The sequence below is a fragment of the Mixophyes fleayi genome, chromosome 2, assembly GCF_038048845.1.
Source record: "Mixophyes fleayi isolate aMixFle1 chromosome 2, aMixFle1.hap1, whole genome shotgun sequence".
Lineage (NCBI taxonomy): Eukaryota > Metazoa > Chordata > Amphibia > Anura > Limnodynastidae > Mixophyes > Mixophyes fleayi.
The window spans coordinates 23,991,875-24,016,848 of record NC_134403.1 but is presented as its reverse complement, the minus strand read 5'-3'; the positions used below and the strand labels follow the sequence as shown (position 1 = coordinate 24,016,848).

General features: G+C 39.3%; 1 protein-coding gene across 2 annotated transcripts in view; it reads left to right on the top strand.

The window, feature by feature from the left end:
• ME3 (malic enzyme 3) overlaps positions 1-24,974 on the top strand; it is a 151,409-nt gene that overhangs the window by 22,433 nt on the left and 104,002 nt on the right. For both annotated transcript variants that reach the window (XM_075198691.1, XM_075198690.1), the window contains exon 3: positions 23,197-23,330. In XM_075198691.1, coding sequence (XP_075054792.1) covers positions 23,197-23,330 — 134 coding nt within the window. The remainder of the gene's footprint in view (positions 1-23,196; positions 23,331-24,974) is intronic.

The window sequence follows — 24,974 nt, the reverse complement described above, 5'->3', positions numbered from 1 at the left end:
CACCTTGTACTGGAAATACCTGCAAAGCTCACACATCCTTATATAATATCTGTCTTCGCGAAACAAGACATTCTGTTCCCCGTATCCTTCGAGGTAGTTCCGTGTCCCCTGTAGGCTAGTACAAGTATACAATAATCACATTATATTTATAACCTTGAGGGAAGCAAATGTACAACACGTTCATCCCATCATCATCATCATCACCATTTATTTATATAGCGCCACTAATTCCGCAGCACTGTACAGAGAACTCACTCACATCAGTCCCTGCCCCATTGGAGCTTGCAGTGTAGATTCCCTAACACACACACACACACACACACACACACACACACACACAGACAGTCACCCAATGTCCTAGCATTATTCATTTTTATGATTTTAAAACATATAAATAAATCATATTAGTTTTATGAAGAACTGTTTTAAGCTTTTAAATACAGGTCTTTGTGAATATGTCTGAAGTACTTTTTAATGCATACACATTTTATTCATAGGACATTGTATAAACTGGAATTATAAAATATAAGTGCTAAATGTAAAAATCATTAGTCGGTGTTAGCTTAGCTGTAAAGCTTTTTATTTAATTGCATCTGTAGAAATTGAATTAAATCCTAAGATTAATTTTGCATGCAGAGTGGAGTATTTTTCATAATGCAAACCGAGCGCAGGGCTAGACTATACTATGGCACTTTGTGAGCCTTCTGAATAGAGGTATGAAGGTGTTTATGGAAGGAAACGCTGCTGTCTCTACAGGGAACTTGACATGTGCCATGAAGACAGAGAATGCTGTCTGATAAATCACAGAATGCTCAGTGTGGCATCTAGTGAAGGAAATATGCACTTTAAGTTATTATGTTGTAAGTTTATTAAATATCTAAATCAGTGATAGGTAACTTGATACACTTGAGGGACTACGTGGAGGTCCCTCGACCCATCAAAAGAGCCGCATGTTATTCATAATATCAGTAATAAGTTAAAACAGTACATTTGATCAAAGAAAGAGACCTATCTGTAATAACCATAGTTGCCTACTCTCCCGGAATGTCCGGGAGACTCCCTAATTTTTGGGAGTTCTGCTGGACTCCCGAGAGAGCAGGCAAAAATCCGGATCCAGCTGTCGCCGTTGTTGAAGATGGTGGGGGCGGGGCTAAACATGCGCCCGTGGCCCAGCCCCCTGCTGCGATTGGCTAAAATTGCATAATATTGACAGGGGCGGAGCCTAACGGTGCACCACGCGTGGCCACGCCCCACTCGACGGACCCCCTCCCGGACAGCTGCCTTCAAAAGTAGGCAAGTAGGGTAATAACATCAGCAGGCATTTTAAATAAGTGTTACAAGCTGTAACAAACATATCTGACAATAAAGCAGGAAGGAGCTGGGGGCCACAGGTAAAGGCTCGGAGGGCCCCATGCAGTCCTAGGGCCACCCATTGCCTTCACTCATCTAAATTAATGCTTGCGACCAGTACTGAGTTTTTGTTTTGTTTTGGTTTGGTTTTTTGTTTGTTTGTTTAATAAAAAAAAGAGACATGTACCAGAAAATTGTCATGATCTTGCCTTGGTTGGGTTTGATTTTTCTGGATCTAGGTTTTGCATGTGCTGTCGGGTGTTTGACCTAACTGTCCTGATGTACCAATGAAAATGATAGCAAATATATTGTAATCTAATAATCATACTGTGCCTGTCCAGTTTTATTATTATTATTAATTTTTTTTTTTTTTTTTTTTCATTTGTTTTAAACCTCCGTTAATCAGACTGGAATGTTTTTGCTAGTTAACAGCAAAGTATCAAGATTCAGAAATAGGAGTAAGTGGCCCTATATTATAAATAGATGATGAGATGTGTGTATGTGTAATATATATATATATATATATTGTTGTTCTCGCACCTTGAATGTATTTGACATGTTTGACATCACTTCTACAACCTGTCTCTCTCCACTGGCATATTTCCATTCTTGTTTAACACTTGCTCATCTCACAGGGCCTGATTTATTAAGGAACTTAGAAATTTCTTACTTAACTCTCCTGGACAGAACCATGTTACAATACAAGGGGTGAAAACTAGTTTTCTATTTTGCACATAAGTTAAATACTGACTGTTTTTTTGTTTTTGTTTTTTTTCTATTTTCATTCTTCTTATTCATATTCATTCACATTCATATTATTATTTTCATTATTTTTATTTCCATTTTACCTTCACACTAATATCCAATATAAGCCGCTCACCCTGAGATTTCCTGAGATAGTTAGTTAGATTTCCCTCTGAAGAAGTTACTTTGCTGTAATGAAACTAGGGTATTTTGACTATCTTTTTGAACCCTATTTGGATTGATATCTGGAAGTGATTCCCTGAGGCAATTGGAATATATTCAGCCTTTTGAAAATCTACTTCTAATCTGGATTCAGCTGTGTCGTTCGGACAATTCTATATCGTGACCCCGCTACTCCATTGTAGTTTCAAATAGAGGATACATTCTGCTGCTACTGGCCAGTTAGTCTCCCCGTTCCATATACGTGCATGGATTATATCAGCGCTGGGAGCATTTTGTCAGTAAGGATGGAGTCTGCACCACGGGTCTGTTTGTGACTCAAAGGTCTATGTGCATCGGATATCCGCACAATAGGGATCCGAGTGAATTTACCGGCACGACAGGTAAGCACTGCCGGACGGTTCTTTCTGAGTGGCCCCAGCTACTATACATAGCTTTGATTATTACCATCCATAAACATATTTTTGATAACTGGGAAGCACAGTCGCCTAGTGGTTAGCACTTCTGCCTCACAGCACTAGGGTCATGAGTTCAATTCCCAACCATGGCCTTATCTGTGTGGAGTTTGTACGTTCTCCCCGTGTTTGCGTGGGTTTCCTCCTGGTGCTCTGGTTTCCTCCCACACTCCAAAAACATACTGGTAGGTAAAATGGCTGCAATCAAAATTGACCCTAGTCTCTCCTATGTCTGTCTGTTTGTATGTTAGGGAATTTAGACTGTAAGCTCCAATGGGGCAGGGACTGATGTGAGTGAGTTCTCTGTACAGCGCTGCAGAATTAGTGGCGCTATATAAATAACTGATGATAATGATAACTGCACCTGCCACACATAATTACCATCAGACTGCCTATTTTGGACAAGTTATCAGTGAGCCTTGGACAATTTCCGGAGAAGTATACATTTAATATATCCATTGCCTGTTGTATATGTTTATATTGGATTCATTCATTCCAATTTTTCTGTGTCTGGTTTGATACACTCATCAATTTTTTGTTTGGGATACAGACTGTTGCTACTTTGTTCGAACTCAATGCCTTTTTTTCTGTGGGCCCACAGTGATATAATAACAAAGATTTCCTAGGTATTCATATATTGGTAGCGTTTTATCCTATTTATTTATGTATCACCAGACTGTTTATACTTGTTTTATATATGGTATTTTTATAGGGTTTTTTTTAGTCTTTGCTATTTGATTATTATATATATATATATATATATATATATATATATATATACATACATATATTTGTATCTGTATTTGACATAATAAACATTATTAACTTTACTTTCCGACTGTGAACCCATCCTTTGCTTCATCCTCCAGGACTTATATAGACATTTTCAGCGCTGCATTTTTCTTTTGTGTTTTGCCTTTGAATGTGAGGAGGGTTGCAACCTCCTATGCAGATGCTATAATTATTGGTACAATTAAATTAATTTGGGCTCCAAGAGAAGGTTTCCTTTTTTTAGACTTGTAGGACAACTAGAAGTATAACCCATAGCAGCCAATTGAATGTTTGCTTCCACTTAAAGCATCTTTTTTCTTTTTTTTTTTGCACAGGTAACGTTACCTGTGCATCAGTTTTAATAAAGCAACTGTATGGAGCGGAAGAAGAACTAATAAAGCTGTTTATTATGTGAGATGATTCTCAAATTTAGTTGTGTGTTTCTGATTTGTTATACTTTTTTATGTTTGAAACAAAAAAAAAGTTTTATCCTCAATATCAAATGAAAAGGCTTCAAACAGTCCCAGTTTTAATGGGGATGTGACCTTGAGGAAATGTGAGGTTATGAGATGACTGATGTCACGAGAGTGCGGGGTCTAATTCTTGAGTACATACAAATTATAGATGTCATAGGCAAAATCTTTGTGAAAAGAGGCCTTTTATAATAGTTCATTAAACCAGTAGTTTCCCCCAAAAAGCAACTTGACTAAACTTTCCTAAATGTTTCCTTTTTACCTACTATTATTAAAGAACAGTCTCCAGACTGAGTAAAATGAGGATACGAGTGCTCTCGGGCAGCATTAATTTTTGTTTCTTTTCTTGTATAACTTTACTGTAGCTGCCTTACTGATCCATTGGATTATAATAATTTTCGCTTATGAATTGGGCCCTGCTGGGGCAAAGATTGGCTTAGCGTACCCTTGCTGGATACCATTATTGTGTAATAAAAAGCTTTTTTTTTTTTTCTTTTTGTACACCAAGAAATATGTAGGTAGTACTTGTCATTAACACCGTGCAATTTATGTCAGCTCAGTAGGTTGATGAAAGTTAGAACGGATTGTAGGAAGTTTTATTAGATTTGCACGCTGTGATGTATTTGATGATTAAGGCAGAAGCACCGAATCCATGGAAACATTTTTTTCCAAATATCACACGATTCCAAACCTTGGTTCAGCTTTACATTTTAATAAGGAAACAAAACACCTACATAAAATATTTTACTAAGGTACCCTTCCTTCTATCCAGAGCCCTGAGTGCTGCTACATGCCGGAGGCTGTATGAGTAGTGGCTGAGCCCCAGGACTCCAGTTAGCGAGGGGCAGGGGGGCACATTTATAAAGAATAAATAAATGACTAAGGTTGAATACAGTTTAAGATGGGGGAGGGGCTTAAATATTATAATATCTTTCAATTTTAAGTACTGGAAATAATAATTCATAAAAAATGATATTGCAGAAGAAGTTAAACATGCTTAATCATATTGTAAGGATTTGGTGATGCCGAAATCTTCCTTAGAGCAAAACCATTCGATCCAGATTCAACCTCTTTTTTGGGCTGGTTCCTCGGCTACCTCTAACAGGACCCAATAGGCGGGGACGGGGAACTTCCTCCCTGAAATCTTTTAAAACGATCTATTTGGATCTACCCTAGGGCCCTTCTCATTTGCCATTTATATAAACTGTATAGACTTGGGCACCAATGAGGTGATGGTGATCTGCCGAACCTACAAAACGCTGGAGATTGTGTGTAGTGGCAAAGGTGATATTTCCATCTAATAACCATGTAGCTGCCCCCTGTCACTACTCTCTACCTGTAGAGGCCAAGGGACAGCCTGTTCAGTGTACGTTCCTTTACTTAGTTGACTGTGCCATTTATATATACAGTGTGCTAGTAGGTAAATTGGACTTTCTTTACCACAGAGCCCTGCACTTCATTGCTGGTCTCCCCTTCTCTACCCATCACTACTTTTGACTGTAGGCTGGACCTCCCTACACTACAGACCAAATAAAAACACAGCTCTCCGGACACACAGATCTATTACTGACAAACTCCCACAGTATGTTGTTAATTATTTGTTTCCTAATAGGCCTGGATCCAGGGGAGGGCTGGAAAATTTTAGCCCCGGGGGGCTACATTCCAGGGGGGCTACATTCCTCCCCCTCTTGCTTACCTATTCCCTGTATACTTGCATCATATTATTTCCTTCCAAAGAAATATCCCAGCTCCCGACACCTCTCTTGCCAGCTGTTGCCCAGCTCATGACACAAGTCTTCCTAATGTTGTTCATTTTAAACTCTATATATCACTATAGTTGCAGAATCCACGTTAACTAAACTTCTTGTTGAATTATAATGGCTTTTCCAGAATCTTAAACCATTTATGGTGTTATATTCAGCATAAATCCTAAAGATTTGCTACCCAATTGTTATTCATATACTATACATGTCTTTTACTTGAAACCAAATGTACACTACTTTACATGGCCAATAGTATGTGGACACTCAAACATTCCATTCCAATACCATGGACATTAATATGATGTTGGTTCTTTCTTAGCATCCTCCATTCTTCTGGGAAGGCTTTTTACTAGATTTTGGATATTGGACGATAAGGCCTTGCTGTCAGTCTGTGTTTCAATTCATCCAAAAGGTGTTCAGTGAGGTTAAGGTCAGAGCTCTGTAGACCAGTCAAGTTCATCCTCACCACATTCTGTGAACCTCACTTTGTGCACTGTTGCATTGTCATGCTGAAACGGGTAAGGACATTCCCCAAACTGGGAGCACACAGTGCTGTAGAGTGTCATTGTATGCTTTAGTATTAAGATTTCCATTCACTAGAACTCACGGGCACAGGATAAACCACCAACCACCAACCTTTACACCTGGCATACGCATTTTGGAAGGAAGCATTCAAATGGCATCTGCCAAACCCATATTTCTCTGACAGCCAGTGTCTGGCAAAGTCTTGTTCTGCCTCTAGACGGGCGCCTGTCTCCTTGCAGAATTGGCGTCCCGCTGCTTAGATACGCATGCGTACGCCGAGCTTGGCAACCGTTACTTAGCAACATGACGCTGTTTCTGTTTGCCCTCAGTACGCATGCGCAAGACTCCATGCTCCGTCGCCCTGCGACTAGCCGGCGATTGGTTGCGGTTTTCCCACCGATTGATGCACCTATCAGGGATCCCTCTCCTCTATTTAAGGAACTCACTGAGGCCATTTGCTTGCCAGAGTATTTGGTCTTCAACCTTGCTCCAGCGTTTGTTCCTGTGTTACTATTTATTGGATTCTGACCCTGACTTGTTCCTGACTTCTTCTTTGGTTCCTGATTTTGGCTTAGAGTGATTATTTGGTACTGTCCCGGCTTCCTGACCATTCTCCTGCTTCTGATTAGGCTGTATCCGTTCCTCTGGTTCTGACCCGGCTTGCTGATGACTCTTCCATCCTGCATCCTGGTGGGCCGTCACTGCTGCCTCAATTGTTACCTCGGCAGCTGACTGATACTGAGGGCCGCGACCTGCACAGTGCCGTAACTAGACATTTTAGTGCCCTGGGCGAGACAGGGCACCGGCGCCCCCCATCTAAGTGGGAGTGGCATTTGACAAGTGGGTGTGGCCAACCTAATGTGTGGGTGTGGCTAGCATTTTACTGAAAGAATTATTATATACACACACACACACGGGATTCCAAAAAAATAAACAACCGGCTCTCTGGCCTAATGACCATTTAAAGTATGCTAAAAATATATATAGCGATAGGTATTCTAATATTTTATGCACTTAATACTCAAATAAGAACAGCAAAACTGTCTGTGTGTGTGTCTGTGTGTGTTAAGCAATTTAGACTGTAAGCCCCAATGGGGCAGGGACTGAAGTAAATGAGTTCTCTGTACAGCAGTGCGTAAGAAATTCATAAGTTTAGTTGTTTTATGTAGAGCACAAAGTATATATTTATTTTGCATAAACTGTAGTAGGCATGAATTTAAGGGGGGTTGACATATACTGAATTCGAATTGTGATACTAAATTGTCTTTCTTATTCGCATAATGCCTCAATGTAACTAAAATACTGCAGTATGTGTAGGTTTAAGTTACTTTAATATATTGTATCAAAACTTGTCATGTCTTACCCTTGTCTCTTAAACAAACATTGCGGCAGATGTAGTTGAAATCCTTTTAATATTATCAATTTGCTTCATATAATGAAATATGATTTTAAAAACCAGGGATCTAACAAACACGTGTAATCTAACAGAGGGAGAGATCAAACAGTTTGTACCTGTGTACATACCATAATCAAGCACATAGGAGGCTCCTAAATCAATAAAACTGAACTCATAATACTAAGGATAAAATGTGACAAAAACATATACCGTATATACTCGTGTATAAGCCGAGTTTTTCAGCATACTTAAGGGCAATCGGCTTATACACGGGTGAACTTACCTGGTGTCCGGTCCCTCGGCTGTCAACTTCTGCATATGCGTTCCAACAACAGGAAGTTCGTTCTCTCTCTCTCTCTCTCTCTCTCTCTCTCTCTCTCTCTCTCTCTCTCTCTCTCTCTCTCTCTCTCTCTCTCTCTCTCTCTCTCTCTCTCTCTCTCTCTCTCTCTCTCTCTCTCTCTTTCTTTCTCTCTCTCTTTCTTTCTTTCTCTCTCTCTCTCTCTCTTCAGACCTTAAGGGCTGAAGGTACAGAGGCAGGTAGCGGGTGGCTGTTGCACCCCTTGGCCTTGCACCCTGGGCGACGGCACCGCCCGCACCTGTCTCGTTACGGCTCTGGCCTGCACGTCCCTTGCAGCAAAGTCCATACCTCCTTGCGGGGATCCCTGGCGTGTTAGACTCCGCACCTCAGTACTCAGTATCGCCAACTGCTGGCAGCTATCACCAACTCCACCTAGTGATTCTGACAGCCAGAGGGTGAAGTGAGATTTGTCACTCCAGAGAAGGTATTTTCACTGCTCCAGGCTCCAATGGCAATGTGCCTTACACCTCCAGTCGACGTTTGGCATTGCGCATGTTCATCTGAGGCTAGGGTGCGGCTGCTTGTCCAGAGAAATTCAATCTATGCCGCTCCCAATGAACAGTTCTTGTACTGATCTTGCTCCTAGAGGCAGTTTGGAACTCTGTAATGAGTGTTGCAACCGAGGACAGAACGTGCTACATTCTTCAGCACTTGGCGGTTTTGTTGTGTGATGTAGGACTTTGCGGCTGAGCTGTTGTTGCTCCAAGACAGTTCCACTTAAAACTACAGCACAAACAGTTGACCGTGGCAACTAGCAGGGCAAACATTTGACAAACTGACTTGTTGGAAAGGTGGCATCCTATGACAGTCCTTGAGCTCCTTAGTATGACCCATTGTACCTATAATATTTGACTATGGAGATTGCATGTGTGTATCTAGTGGAAGTGAGCTTGCTCAATGGTGTTCATCTCCTTACATAATTTGATTAGTTAATGCTAAATTTCGAACCAAATAATAGATTTGATGTATTCTTAAACTGATCTTAAATAGTATTATTTTCAGATATACTGTAGGGCAGTGACATTAAGTCATTATCCTCGTTAGGGTCTCCAAGAATGCTTCTATATGTGCTCCACTATGCCTCTGCCTGCCTGGTGTGTTTTGTTGATTTACTGTTGCCTCCCATAGCTATTTAGACAAAATCACCACTGTGCAGGTCTCCCTCAATAGCCTTAGAGGGCCGAGATCGATTTGAAAACCTTCTGGATTTCAACCAGTTGTGGCTGAAAATGGAGTGGGCCATTGACGGACTACTGAAGCCCCATGGAATCCGGTTGTGTGGCCTGACAGCCCCAAATGTTTGCAGCTCTCTAGTTTATTCACCATGTCTTACCACAGTGGATACAGATACAGTGATTCTATGCCCAAAGAATGTTGGTGACAGATGGGATCATTTGGCAACATTTAAGGTTGATGTGCATTTTCACTTTAATCTTTGCCCCCAGTTTTGCCCCACAAGGGCTCACTGGTATCTGCAAGGAGCATAACTTTTTGGCTGATATATTTAAAAAAGTCATCGATGACTACCTGAGATGCATCTAATGGACTTTCCATGATGCCTTCAGCAGTTTGCAACATAACTCCCAGTTCATTAAAAAAGAATGAAGGACGGTGATTGGTATGTCAGTGGGTAACTTCATGGCCAACAGAACTGGAAACACAACCTACCTATTCTCCCTTCTTTACAGATATCAAAAATATGTTTGTGATGTTTAATTCCACTTTAATTTCCTCTCTGGCATGTTCCAGAAAGGTGCATTTGTGATTGTAAAGCTGGCTCTTGCTTTATACACAGGTCCAGCAATTCACGATCACTTTACAATCCATGTCTGGTTTTTTTTGCACGTGTCAAACCTCTTGAGGGTATTGTTAAGTGGGATGACTGTATGAAGCTGTGTGAAAGAGATAACTGATATTTGTTACATTCGCTGTCTCCTCTATAGAGTGTACAGATCTGGAAAGTGGTTGAAAAAGCACTTGCTGTAAAGTATTGCAGACAGTGCATTAACCTAGTTCATGTTCAATCAATTGTGAATAATTGCCGCAATGGAAAAATACTTCCGTCTATTAAAACATGTAACGTTGCTAATGGGTTTTAGATCCTGATTCGTGCCTCAGAGAACACTAACTTCATACCACTGTGTTTTAGATGTAATTTATCTTTAAATGATCGCTAAACCAAAAGTGATATGAGCCAATATTATAATAAATTTGTAGCTGTCTCTACATAAATGTATACAGTACCGTAATATAATTTTAAGTGTTGTAAAACTGTATTCTTCACATCCAAAAATCCACCCCAAAAAATGCAGTTTATGTGCTACCAGTTATCGGTCCGCCTTACAGTAGTAAGCGCCTATCTGCACATGATGTTACTTCACCAAACACATTTCTTTGTGTTACAAATTTATTTTGTAATGCAACAATTACTCCAGATGAACAGAAAACAGCTTTTCCTATTCTAAAATGTGTGCAGTTAATTTATGAACACATTATGCAAAAATCAAGTTGGCTACATAATAAAATGTTTTTAACATTTTATTTTAAAAACATAATTTTGAGTCCCAAAATATTGTAGCATAAAAAAAATGTATAGATAGGCTGAAATCTAAAGTATCTGCAAGTGATTGTCAAACTTCTTGTAAAACCATTGGATAACCATCCACCATCATTGGGACACCATGACAAGATAAGGTATAGATCTCGTACAGCCTCTCTAGCTCCCTCTAATGTAAAATAGGAGAAATACATCTCTATGTAAAGTGTGACATTTATGGTAGAGATCTTACAGCGTGTTCTTTACACAATCAGTCATTTTCCTTGTGCAATTTAAAAAAAACAACGTCTGGTTTGGTTTCCAAGAGAACCTGACTCAGTCATCCAGATAAATGGATGTCAAACTCTTCCCTCCAAGCCACCCACTCGTTAACATGCAGCAATTCATTGACATCAAAAGGTTTTAAATTCCAGGGGGTAAATTTACTAATACTTGTCCCCATAGCAACCAATCAGATTCTAGCTATCCTGTATCTAGTGCATTCTCGAAAATGATGGCTAGAATCTGATTGGTTGCTGTGGGCACTTTTCCCTTTTTAGAAATTGTAGTCAATCTATCTCTGGCAGTCTGTGTCTGCCTTGTTCTGTCTTGTGCACTTAATTTAGTCGCAATGGAAAAACTACTAAAATTGCCAGTTCTATGAATGTGTCTCAGTACACAATTTGCTTTGAAATGAGATATAATGCTTAAACAGCAAGGGTTCAGACCAGCATGTAAATTATTGTGAAAGTGTTAGATTGATAGATTTTGCAATATCTGGATGGAATGGAGACTTGCACTCTTCTTTATATAGTAGAAGTGGGGCATGCTTGAGGGTACAACAAAATTCCATTAACACGAGATATAGAAAACGTTAGTACAACAACAGTTACATTCATTATGCTGTGCGTAAAAGAATATTACACTTCTTCTTTGGAATGTTGCTTCCTATTTACTGAGAGGGAAATCTAAAGTTAAGAGAGGAAGGTAATTTAAGGCGTCCGAGGCATAACTTGATATACAATGTATATCTTTTCATTTACTGCTAGCATATGTATATATTATTGGGTATTAATTGCCTACGAAAGTACATAATCACTTAAAAAAATTGAACAGTTTATGAAGATTAATGGCACCAGGTTTGTCATGAAAGGCTTTTCAATAAAACACTCAAGTATCCTGTTTGCGGGAGAACACACTGTCTTGCGGTAACTCCCAAAGGTGTCCCAGACAATAGGCAGCACTGTGGCTCAGTGGTTAGCACTTCTGCCTCACAGCACTGGGGTCATGAGTTTGATTCCTGACCAGGACCTTAGCTGTGTGGGGGTGGAATGTTCTCCTCGGGTTTCCTCCGGGCGCTCCCACAATCAAAAAATATACTGGTAGGTTAATTGGCTGCTATCAAATTGACCTTAGTCTGTGTGTGTGTGTGTGTGTGTGTGTGTGTGTGTGTGTTAGGGAAGTTAGATTGTAAGCTCTATTGGGCAGGGACTGATGTGAGTAAATATGATGATGATGACTCTCCCATGTAAGTCTAGTTATTGCTGTGTTTGGCCAAAATGAGGACTGACTAGACACAGAGAAGACTTTAGCAAAGCCATCTTTAAGCCAGAGATAGGCACGTGTTAGTTCTAAACCGTTACTGTCCTGCAGAACTAAGGAGTAAATATATAATCCTTATCGAGGTCTCTAACAGAGGCTGTAAAAGTGTTTGGAGTCCACTATCTGTGTGGCTATAACTAGGAGTCTAGTCGGAGCATCCACTGAATGGGAGAGGGTGGTTTGGTCTTACTTTAATGGGCTGTCATCCCCGATAAGGAACATAAACCACTGCAGTGACTGTGCCTCCAGCTGGCATCAGTAGGTCTGCTGCAGGAGAGTAGGGTGGTATGTCAGATGTGGGACTGATGTCTGAGCCATTCGTGGAGGTGGCTCCAGGGAAATAAAAACACTTCTGCAGGATCCTTGGGGTCGACCCGCTGGAAATGCACCTGGTGAAAAACAATAGAAATGTCACTACTGCTTTAGGAATACACCGTTTATTAATTACAACTTTGCAGTTTTTCTAAAATATTTCTCAGTCTAGCCTATGTTATCTTCAAATTAGTTATGAGCATAGGCACATAACATATATTCCTATTTCCCTCTGATGAAGTTACTTCTTCAGTGAAACGCGTTAGTGGTTCTACAGTGCTACTTTAGAAGTTGCTACATTTTTTACAGATATTTCCTAATTACTTATCCATAGGGCATGTGGACTATGTGCTCATTATTCTATGTTTTTCACCCTCCGTTAATAGTCACAGGAGTGGCTATACTGTGGTGTATTCTTGTTTTTTGATATCGACGGTGTTCCTTTTTGCATGAGAAGCTCATCATCTAACTTACTGAGTTACCATCTCAGCGGCAGTCGAGTCGAGAGAGCCTGTTTGGAGTTACATTTATAAGTTGGGCTACAGATAGCGACATTTCCATATGATATATGCTATATACACTACATATAGCTGAAGGGTGACATCCTATTAGGAGACCGAGGCGTCTTGAGACCGGATCATACGAGGAAGCCCACATAGATTACGGATGGAGGTAATATCTCGCTGGAGACATGTGATTTGAGCTTGAACACATGCATACATATCGATGTGTACATTAAATCAAGAGGAACAGATTGATTTCTAGTTTATGATCTATGGCCACAGACTTGGATACGGCTGATTTATACTATCATCTAGGACATTTGCGGATTAAGATCGGATTCCTTTTCACAATTCTATGAGTGACAGAGTAAATAATTTTCAACATATTTTTTTATAGTTTTTAAGATTGGCCAATCTCATTTCTTACATTGTACAGCTGTCATACTATAATTGAGCTCAATAGCCCTAAGAGCTGGTTTATGTATGAGTGTGTTTTATATACTTTTCGATCATAGTGCACTATGAGACATTTTATGAGGGTAATTACACTTTTTATTACATTTATGAAATGACCCATGACAATTTTTAGCTGGTTATTTCTATGTGCTACTTTTTTGTTTTTATTATTTCTTATAATATGATGTATGTTATTATAAAATATATTTGTGTATGGTGATTCGTGACCACGTCTTATGGTTTATATTGAGCTGTCATTAGCCGGCCAGGTTTTTAGCGTTGCCGTTTGTGTTTAGTACATAGGCACATTGGGCCTGTCTTTAGTGCACGTGTCACTTACAATCCAATATATTTGATTATTTTTGTTACACTGTAAAATTATTTCTATCAATGTAACGTGTCTGAAAGGTTCAAAAAGTGTCTTATTGAAAGTATACGAAAGTGAAGAGCACTGAGAATGTGTAAAAGTGATTGTCCTTTTGTGGGGAGATAAATGCTTTGTAGCCACCTGCAAACCAGCGAACATCCCTACAAAAGTGACTACAACTCCCCTTGAAGGTCATTTAAACATCTTGCCCCACAAATGAAACCAAGGCCTTGTTTAATGCACCTGAGTGCACCTAGCCGCATTTCATTATCCTGCCAGCGTATTCACTGGGACACTTGAATCTATTCAGGGTCAGTTCCTGTTCTTATGTTAGAACTGTGTATTGACTGTAGGAAGAACTCCAACAAATGATTGGTATAATAAGTAATAAATAATTTCTTCTGTACTGTTACATTAGAAAGATTTTTGAGAAACCCCCACTTTAGTCCACACGGTTACCTGGTGAAGTTGTCGGTGAGCTGTGTTTGACTTCCGATACAGACAAGGAGATGATTGCACAGTGAGATGATTGAGCAGATGATTCAAAATTTGCTTAGTGAACATGGCACCTGATTTGTGATCGGGGTTTGTTCCGACTGTGCCAACAGCTGGGAAGCCTGCTGTGACATGCACCACTACAGTGGTCAGGGGCTCTATGGAACTGCTACTTTGGGGTGATTTAAACAGGGGAGCCACTTCAACACGTTGGCTACTCCTGCGTGATTATTTAATCATTCACTGTAATAAGTTGTGTTTTCAGAGACTAATTTAGTTTCACGAATTGTTTTCTTCACATTCACTTCATTAGATATTTTCAGATCCTTAATTATAATAATAATGATGAGGATGATGAAGCTATTGATCAAGGTTCCAGAAATAGCTGCTTATTAATGTAAATGTTACAGTGAGCAACCATTGAAGACTGATGATGATATTCCATTTATAATCACTGATAATTATATGAACACAATATTCATGTTCCTCTAGAAATGCCACAAAATGTTTTTCTGAATGTTTAGCTTTGTCATACTTGTTTTTTTTTTGTTGTTTTTTTTTATTTCAAATTGCTGAATAATTATACCTACCTAAAATTAATTACAAAGCTCACAATACGATATTAAGAAGCAGATAACTGTCACGTAAGGCCCCAGCAGGCTGGCTGGTGTGTGAGAGTTGATAACAGAAGTATTTTTTAATAAGCATTATTATCATGACATGACATTATTGTATCTGCAGGGCGAGATGGGATAGGAGTGAAGGGTGGTCCACATATGGGTCACGTGATCCATGATCCGGGGAAAGAACGAGCAGAGTAAAGGCAATCTGGTTCACGGTCAAGGAAATAGGAAGTAAACTGCAAGCAGACACAAAAACATACAGTCAGCCAGGCCAGGTTCAGGAACAGTAGTAAGCAGAAGCAGACAGGAAGAAGTTTATATAGGCCAGGAACAATGACTACTCAGAATCCTCTGAAGGCAGCTTCTCGAAAGAATTTTCTGAAGGCATAATCTACATTGGTATAATAAGCCATACCTGCCAACTTTCCTGATTTAGTAAGGACAGTCCTGATGTTAGGGACTTTCCGACAATCAGTACTTTTGTTCTCACTGTCAGGACTGTTGGGAGGTGTGACCCGCTCACTGTCATGAAAACTGCAATTTGGGGATATTTAGAGGTGAATATTATTAGGAGCAGCCTATCACTGGCAGCACATTGGGGCATGCCCCTGGGGAATGTGGTATGACCTGACGTGATAAAGTCATACTCCCTGTTTATTGGCACCCTGTTCCAATTTACACAATTACATTGTTGAGAGGTATGGATACAAGGCAGCTGCAGCATTGTGCTTGTGGTAAGCCTTAACGTTTACCCAAGCACCATCTGCAAAGGTTTGATGTATGATGCAAGTGGGACACAAATGATCAGGGAACTCTAAGGGGTCCAGTGCCATCATTAAAATCCAGGAGACCACGCTCTGTAGCTGTTCAAACCATTATCTGTCTAACACTGAACAAATCATGCCTGAAAACTTACAAAGATAGTATTTGATGACCGAGAAGAACCTACAGCTCCATGTCTGACAATTTTTTGGTGTTTTATTTTTGTATTTTTTTTTCTTTAAAGATCTAAGCCCTATCAATAGGCATATATGTCTCCGATGATGTCACGATACTGGTGAATGGCTGATGGAGCGAATTGGAAGCAGCATCAATATACTGAGCAATTTGAGAATGTCATGAGTGGTAGCAGATGTTCAGATGTAAGTCGGGTTGGTACACAAGCAGGTAGTAGGATCAGGTTCAAGCAGCAGGAGCTGAGCAAACAAAATACTCAACCAAAGGCTTCAGGCAGGGAGGGGAGGAATTCTTCTGAGGCAGCACTGACCATTTTGGATAAGGGCTTGTTGGCGCAGCGGTTCGTATTAATGCCTCATAGTTTTGGGGCCATGCTTTTGATTCCACTCATGGCCCTATCTGCGGCAGGTTTGTTCTCCCCACGTTTGCAGGGGTTTCAATGAGTCCCCTGTTGGTTCATTGGCTGCAGAGAAAAAATGGACTTTTAGTATGTGTTTTTGTGTAGTAAAGAATATAAATTGCCTTTATTTTGCCTTAAGCAATTCCTAATAGACATATTCCTTTTCTATTTTCAAAATATTTTAATGTTTCACTCATAAAGTATCTTTTGTGCAATTAATTTATTTTACACCATAGGTTGGGAAATAATAAAGTAGCGGGTATTCTTAGATCATCATCATCATCTATTTATATAGCGCCACTAATTAACCTACCAGTATGTTTTTGGACTGTGGGAGGAAACCGGAGCACCTGGAGGAAACCCACGCAAACACGGGGAGAACATACAAACTCCACACAGATAAGGCCATGGTTGGGAATTGAACTCATGACCCCAGTGCTGTGAGGCAGATGAAGATGATGTCACGTGATTTGAGGTGATCACGTGACACTCGCATCCAATGATATGCCACACATTTTTTTGCTTGGAACGCCTATTGCTTAATTTGGTCCCAGCTGATCAAGAGATTAGCTGTTTAGCCAGGAGGGGTGGTAGGTAGACCAACTCTTTTAAGATTTTGACCTTGAAGGGAACGGCTCATCAGAAATGGAGAACTGGTTGTAATGTTGGTCACTGTGGGTTACAGCACCTTTTTGGATCCGTTTACTGCTCACCAGTTTCGATTAATGTCCTTTTTAATCATCAGTGGGTGGTCTGTTCCCACTTACCTGCCAGGGGGCCATATCTCATATCTCACTTTGGTTGTTGGGTAGTGAACGCTTGTATCCACTTTTAATCATAAAAATCTAACTTGAGAACAAAAGAAGAACTTGATGTGAAATCCCGTAAGACTTGCATTGAAAAATCAGGACACCCCTATCGTATCCTGATTTTATGATTTAGAATATTTCATTGATAAGACGCCACAAGGCTCCCGCAGCACCGTACATAGGGGTTAGAACATGCAGCAAAATTCTAAAATGACATAAGTACATACAGTTTGACTTTGAGGGGGGTAAAAATAAAATTTAAGACGGTCCTGAGGAAAAGCAGGTCACAGGACACCCCAGTCATGCCGCACTCAATCGGACACATTCTTTTAGCAGTGGTAGAAATGATCTAGGTGATTGTGTGTGTTTAGACTGAGTGTTTTATTGCACCACAGGGGGTCTCGATGAGTAGAGAGAGGGGCCAGGGACACAAGGCTCTCAGTTAGCTGTGTTTTGATAGAACCACTGAACTCTGGTATAAATTCCATTCAGTCAACACCTTGGTCTCCAAGGATATTCAGCCAATAACACAAATTTTGATTTCGTTCTTGACAAGATGTTTATTGTGGATATCTCTCTTACAGACTGCTCTGGAGCGGAGCCAACGTGCTGATAGAGAGCAGCTAACTGAGACTTATTTCTCCGTTCAGCACAGAATAGAAGATGCTGGCGATAACTCTGACTTCATTAGATCTGTATTCAACACGTTTCATGTTCATAGAAGCATCTCCCAAACAATCTGACTCTTGTAGAAATGCGTCTTGTATTTCTCCAGAATTGAATCAAACACTTATAGTAATGTGGCTGAATAGTGCTCACATGGATTTACAAGATAAATTATTATTAAAATGCCATTAAAATACACTTCAGTCACAGTGCGTGTGCACGTTAACATAATACTGTTGCATATCATGAATGTATGATATGTCTGCATGAAAACATTTTGTGCACCCAATTGCTTTAATCAGCAATGACAGAGTTATTGTACCCAGCACTAGTTCCTAATGAATTGATAGACTGTATGATTTACTGACATATGATTTATTTATATGATTATTGACAATAGTGACTTCGCATAGTGTCTCGGTGATCACTGGATCCTAATTCCTAGTGAATTTCTTTGCATGCATTTAAATACTTGTGTCGGGGAACTTTAAAGGGATCCAGGGGATTGCACATAAGGGTCTGAAGAGGTCGTCACAGGGTAGGATGCGAGCCAATCAACTGGCGCTCACATCTAAGCCCAGAATAACCTCCTTGGCCATGCACGTCCCGCAGATGTAAGCAGGGGTTTCCTTTTAAGCAGCCTTTGACACACATCATGTAACTACTCGTACGTACTGTTCCATCCTATACGGCTAGTTAAGAGTCACTGCAATTAGCAAATCATTGCTTATTGCCTAGCAGTACCTGGATGTTCTGTATAAGGTGCATTGTAGTGCAAGCTTTATGGGGGGGAAGGATTTGGGAATTTCCTAATGACTTAAATAAGGTAGTAGTAGAAAACAGATGCTGTATCTCAGTGATGGGCAACAGGTGGCACAGTGCCCCCAAGTGGCCCAAAGAGTTTTAACCTGCGGCCCCCAGCTTCTTGCCTCGTTGGCTTCAACTCTGAATAATTCTCTGTTTTATACCCCGCTGAGCTGTACCCACCGCCCAAGCTCTTGTTCCATATAAGCCAGGGCTGCAGGTGAATCTCTTCGGGTCACAAAGCAGAGAATACGACTGAAAATCTATTTGTTTGAAAGGCCTGAGCGCACAATTACATGTAATGTTTTAACTTATTCCTGAGACCTAGGGTAATATGAGGCCCTTCTGAGAGCCAGAGGGCAGCACATGCGAACCTTGAAGGGTATCATTGCCTATCGCTACTGTAGCTCATAGTAACCCATCAGATATTTCATTAGTCAGGCTACACGTGGCTACTAAACTGATTTATTGGATTAGTTATGGGTTAAGGCACATTGTTGCTCTTTGAACCATGTCCTATGGAATGACAGCTAGTGTAAGTACGTATTCTGGAGGAATGCTCAGCGCTCCCCCTGGAGCAGCGCTCGCCCTGGATTGAACGATTAGCGCTCGCCCTGGAGGGAACGCTCAGCGCTCACCCATACTACTTGCTGTATATTCACAGTTTGTCAGGATTCCCAAGCTTCAAATACCTTGCCTAGTATTTCCTCAAAACGGTGTAGGAAATGCGTGATATCCTGTGTTTTACACGCTTTGCCAGTGTGCTTTGTTTTTAAAATTAAACACTTAAAACAGTGGTTTCGTTTACTCAGCAGAACTGCTACAAATGACTTTTATGTTTTTATTGTTTTTGGAAAGCGGCGTATGATGTGTCAAATGGAAAGTTTATTACATCTACTATTAACTATTCATACAGTGTGAGGCTGATAAAGTGCAGATAAAATATGATATTGATAGAAGCACAGAATTTGCAGCATACAACTCTGCTAATTTAAGTTTGCAAGCTGTAGGACTTACAGAACAGAACTTAATTACAGGATGAATTCATGCAAAATCTAATGTTGCACCCTGAACCCTGCTCCTGATATATAGTAAATGCAGAAAGTTTGGTGCCCGGAAACCCCAAAGTTTGGGAGACCTTAAATTATAGATTATTCTCCAGGCAGAGCAGCCTGGAGAATTTTGAATTTAAACATAGCTATGTAAGGCTGTCAGACACAAGGTTTAAAAATGTTTCCATAACTTTACCGACCTTGAAAATGCTGGACATGGTATGTAATTAAGTTAGCAGCAAGCTAATTGTTTTTTGTAAAGCTGGATACACACTACATAATTTTTCACCAACTTTTTATTCCGATCGATTTTACATCCGATCGATGGTCCGATCGCTCAATCCATGGATTGCATACACACTAGCCGATAAAGGGAAGAGCAGCTGTCCCTTTAGCAACTTTTTACAGCCATGTTGTCGTGAGCAATTACTGTAATTTCGTACTCACTGTTGTGGATCGGTCAGAAACTTATACACACTACACAGCGGAAACGAGATTGGAACGAAAATATTTAACGGTACGACCAACCAAATGAGGCGACAATCGTCCATTTGGGCAGACTTTCGACCATTGTGTCACTACACACACTGACCCGACTTTTGAACGAGCGGTCGTATGTCAGCTGGTTGAGCCGATTATTGGACAAAAACCCTGTAGTGTGTACCTAGCTTAAGCCAGGTCTTTCAGGCCCACTTGCTGTGTTCATTAGGCTTAAAGATATTATGCATAGTGAAAAAAATCTCCCCCCACCAACTTAACTTTTATCTCAGATATCTTCAGTTCTGCAATGTTCTTAAAACTTTTACATTTATAGCTGGGAATCTTACTAGAAGCTCTGCATACATTTAGTGGTCCTTAAAAACACAATATTCTTTTTTTCTTTTTGGACATGAGTTTACGACCCCAGGAAGAGGATAAAACTCTGTCTCTGACTTATACATTTTGGCAGCGTTTGCATTTAGAAACCTAATCTTGGCTATAAGGCAAATATAAAATCTGTCTTTGTTGCTTATAGAAATATTTGTGACCATAGCAATTAAATAACACATGTTCCCCGGAATTCCCATCAGAAACTACGAACATGTATTTGATTTAATTCAGTAATTATCTTCTGGGCAGGGAACGTGAGATAAGGTCTGTGAGAAGCTCGGGCTTGGGGGTTTTTTCGATCAGTCTCTGCTCCAGTGTAAATGAGATCAGCGCCTCTGCTTTCTGCGGAACAGTGTCAGCATCATAGCTGGTAATGAGAGACCAGATTCAGCTTTCTATACTTGAATTAATTCTCTAGCCCTGTGATCTCTGAAGCATTACAGCACGATATACAGGATTGCCATCAACGACTCTCCAGAGAAGCCACAGTTATCATTTTGAGAAACCGCAGAAGCGTATTTTATCCACTGCACATCTCAAATCAAATTCAGATGTACAAGTATTTGATTTAGTTTACTGAGGTTTTAGGATGCAAAACAAGGAGAACAGAAAACTGAAACACAGCTGCCACCCACTGAACAGATAGACACTAAGAGATTAATTCACTGTACATCTGTTGTCATTTGTTTTTAAATTGTGATGGTTCTAATTAGAATGTTTAGTTAAGATGTATAACTTTGCAAAATGTAAATAAAAAAAATTGAATTGAAAGAAAAATTGTGATGGTTCTGTTTAGTGGATATAATTATGTTCGAACCTACGGCACGCAATTCCCCTAGCATTACAATACAGCATAACAATCTATAACAGTATAGCAAAACAATACACCAATATCTTGCTGTACCATGCCTGTCCCACATTCCCAAGGTAAGCCATATAATCCTTCCCATAGGCCTATGATCCCATATATTCTTTATAATGATTTGCTCATAGAATTCTTCTAGTGTTACTTTTCCATAATCCTGATTGCGTAATACTTTGTGGGTCCCATATAACAATGCTATATTCCTGCTTCTATAAACAATCCTATATTACTGTTCCCATATTCCTTAATGCTTGTACTATATTTCTGGTGTCCATATTCCTTAATCCTTGTCCAACATTCTGTAATCCTTGTCCAACATTCCGTAATCCTTGTCCCAGACTCCATGTGACCCATATTCCTTAATCCTTGTCCCATATTCCTGGTGTCCATATTCCTTAATCCTTGTCCCATATTCCTTAACCCTTGTCCCATATTTCTGGTGTCCATATTCCTTAATCCTTGTCCCATATTTCTGGTGTCCATATTCCTTAATCCTTGTCCCATATTTCTGGTGTCCCATATTCCTTAATCATTGTCCCATATTTCTGGTGTCCATATTCCTTAATCCTTGTCCCATATTTCTGGTGTCCCATATTCCTAAATCCTTGTCCCATATTTCTGGTGTCCCATATTCCTTCATCCTTCTCCCATATTTCTGGTGTCCCATATTCCTTAATCCTTGTCCCATATTTCTTAATCCTTGTCCCACATTCCTTTTTTATTGTCCCATATACCTTGGGACACCCATGTCACCTGAAGGTTTCTCCACTCAAAACTTTCATTTAGGTCTCCAATTAGCTAAAACAGGTGTAGGAGTCTCTTCCAGATTATCCAGTTAATTTGAGTTCACAGCGAGTTTAAATTATGGTAAAAGAAGTAGTGTAAGTTAAAATCATAAACCCTGCAGGTCGACAATGCTGCTGTTCCTTGTGGGACAATTTGGACAAGAATGTGTGTGTGGTCATACTGTTCATCGATCAACTACTTTACTCAATCAGGTCAATTGGACCAAACAGGAGTCTTTCTAAACCATTATAGGTTGCCTAAGCTTACTTTTTAAAAGTTCACAAATAAATGTTTTTTTTCCCATTTTAATATTGCTTTGTGGTTATTAAAGTCTTAATTCCACCAAAAACTAAAAATGTAGATTTGGGTGAAAGTAAATAAGTTCATATAAAGTACAAGGTTTTTTACTTGCTCTTTGGGGTGCCCCAATTCTGCAGGTCCTAAATTCCTATGAGTCTGTCCCCTGCTTGGTTAGGTCATTTTCAAACTAAGGGGGGGGGGGGGTTGTTAATACCCCTCCTCCATCAACTTCCTGTTCACATGGAGGGGTAGAGGCATCAGCAACACAACTACCTATATTGAATCAGACACGTGGCAGCAGGAGTGTACATTTTTGTATTGTATTTATTTTATTTTACCTTGTCTATTTTGTTGTTTTTTTTTTTGTTTTGGTGTGAATTTACATTTTAACCTGCAGTGTTGACAGCATTTGTTATTGGAGAAACAAAAAAAACAACATAGCCCAGAATTCTTTACAGCGAACACTTGTGCTGTATGTATGAGTGCTTCTGTAGAGCTGGAACTGTCAATCAAAAACATTATTCAGAACAGGAGTGGGTGAGCCACAATCTAACTAGTTAAAACTTTATCACTAGAGGACAGTGGGTGTAATTAGGAGGGGTGAAAGTTGGGGCAGCAGATGCAAGAGAATTACTGCCAAACATTACGGATCTTTCAATCAGATTGCTTTGAAAAACGTATATGTAGAATGTATAGATAGGATTGCTCAAAGTGAACATCTATATAACTTTTCAAAGTTTGCTACTCTTGATTATAATCTGTCTTTGTGCGTTCCCAGGGAATGGCGTTTACCATTGAAGAAAGGCAACAGCTTGGTATTCACGGCCTCCTGCCCCCCTGTTTCTTGAGTCAAGATGTACAAGCTCTGCGTGTATTGAAAAGTTACGAAACCAAGTCCAGCGATCTAGATAAGTAAGTTAATTGTTTGTTTAATTTCCGTTTCGTCTCCCTGCAGATCAGTTCAGCCTGGAAGCTGATTTATTCTGTTTCATAATTTATATGAGCAGTAATGTATTGACTATATGTACAGGCATAAAAAAAGGTCATTGTAATGTGTCCAAATGAATAGCATGCATCCTTCAATAGTTTAATTAAAATCCTCCTCTGGAATCGCACATGCTGGTCAGCTGGTGATTCCGTCGGGCATTTCTTCTGTTGGTGATATCCAAACTAAATGGTTATTACCCAATTCTGAAATCTGGGGTTATCTCCAGTTAAAACATTTTTTGTTCTCCACTAATGTTCATAAAGAAGTTATTAGGGAACTCACAATATGTGTACTTTATCTACTTATCCATCTCATTTGTCATTTGTTGTCCTTGATTTATAAATTGCTAATTGAGAACCACTTTGAAACTCTTCCCAAAATTTACGAGAGATTGGGGACGAGATCTTTGTGATGCTGTTGTGGAAACTCGTGGAACATATTTAGAGCTACATAGGTCATGCTCGGTCCGTGTAATGGTCCTGTAAACCCAATATGCCCAAATCTCATGGCAGAAATCTATTCCAATACTTGTTGGAGATGTAACAAAGCTGTAGGAGGTCCTCTTCACATCTGGTGGGAATATTCTAAGCTGCGTCTCTTTTGGAATGAGGTGATCTATATCTCCAAAGAAATAACAGGAGACGATATTCCAGAATCTTCATAATTTTGGCTCCTTAATAAGAAGAATATACCAATATCCCATTAATTATTTCTGATCATCTATACTATGTTGCTTGGATAATTTACAGAAACTCTGGACCCTAATTTACATTTTCATTTTTTACATTCTCATTCCTTCCCTTCCCTTAAACCCTTCTTCCAATTCCATCCCTGATTATTATTATTATTATTATTATTATTATTATTATTATTATTATTATTGTTGTTGTTATTCTCAAATGCTGTCCTTTATTAAATAGTTGAAATTATGTGTTTCCTCCTAATGTACCATTATCTCCTCTTTATTGTTGTTGATATTACCAACTGCTGATGGTATAATTATATTTATTATCGGACTTTGTTTTATCACTATATATTCAATTTTAATATATTACGTTATTATATATTTACAAAGAACTAATGCCATTGTTGCACATGTATTCTTTTACCTCTTTTAAGTTGCTGATAATGCGTCAAATTTTCAGATATATTTATATTTATTTATTAGTGTTTGTTATATTTCAAAAAAATATATAATACTGTCTTACATTTATTATATTATATCTCTAACAATTTATGTATTGGACTTATACAGTATTGTTTTTTTACCTTCAAATTAAAGATATTTCAGTAAAATCCTCCATTTCATAATAACTTGATTTGCAAATAATTGGTGATATTTTTTCTGCTGTCCTGTGGTTGAAGTATAGCACTTACAAATGCATTTCTGTTTTAAATTCCCTTTGTATTGCATAAAGTCAAAAGAATCATTAAGATGTAAAAACATCTATACAGTATATAACATAAAAATGTTGCTGTCACTTGACTCCATGACTTAACAAATATGTTTGTATGGAAGGAGGGGAACTTTATATATGAAAACATGAGGTATTAGTTCATATTTTGAT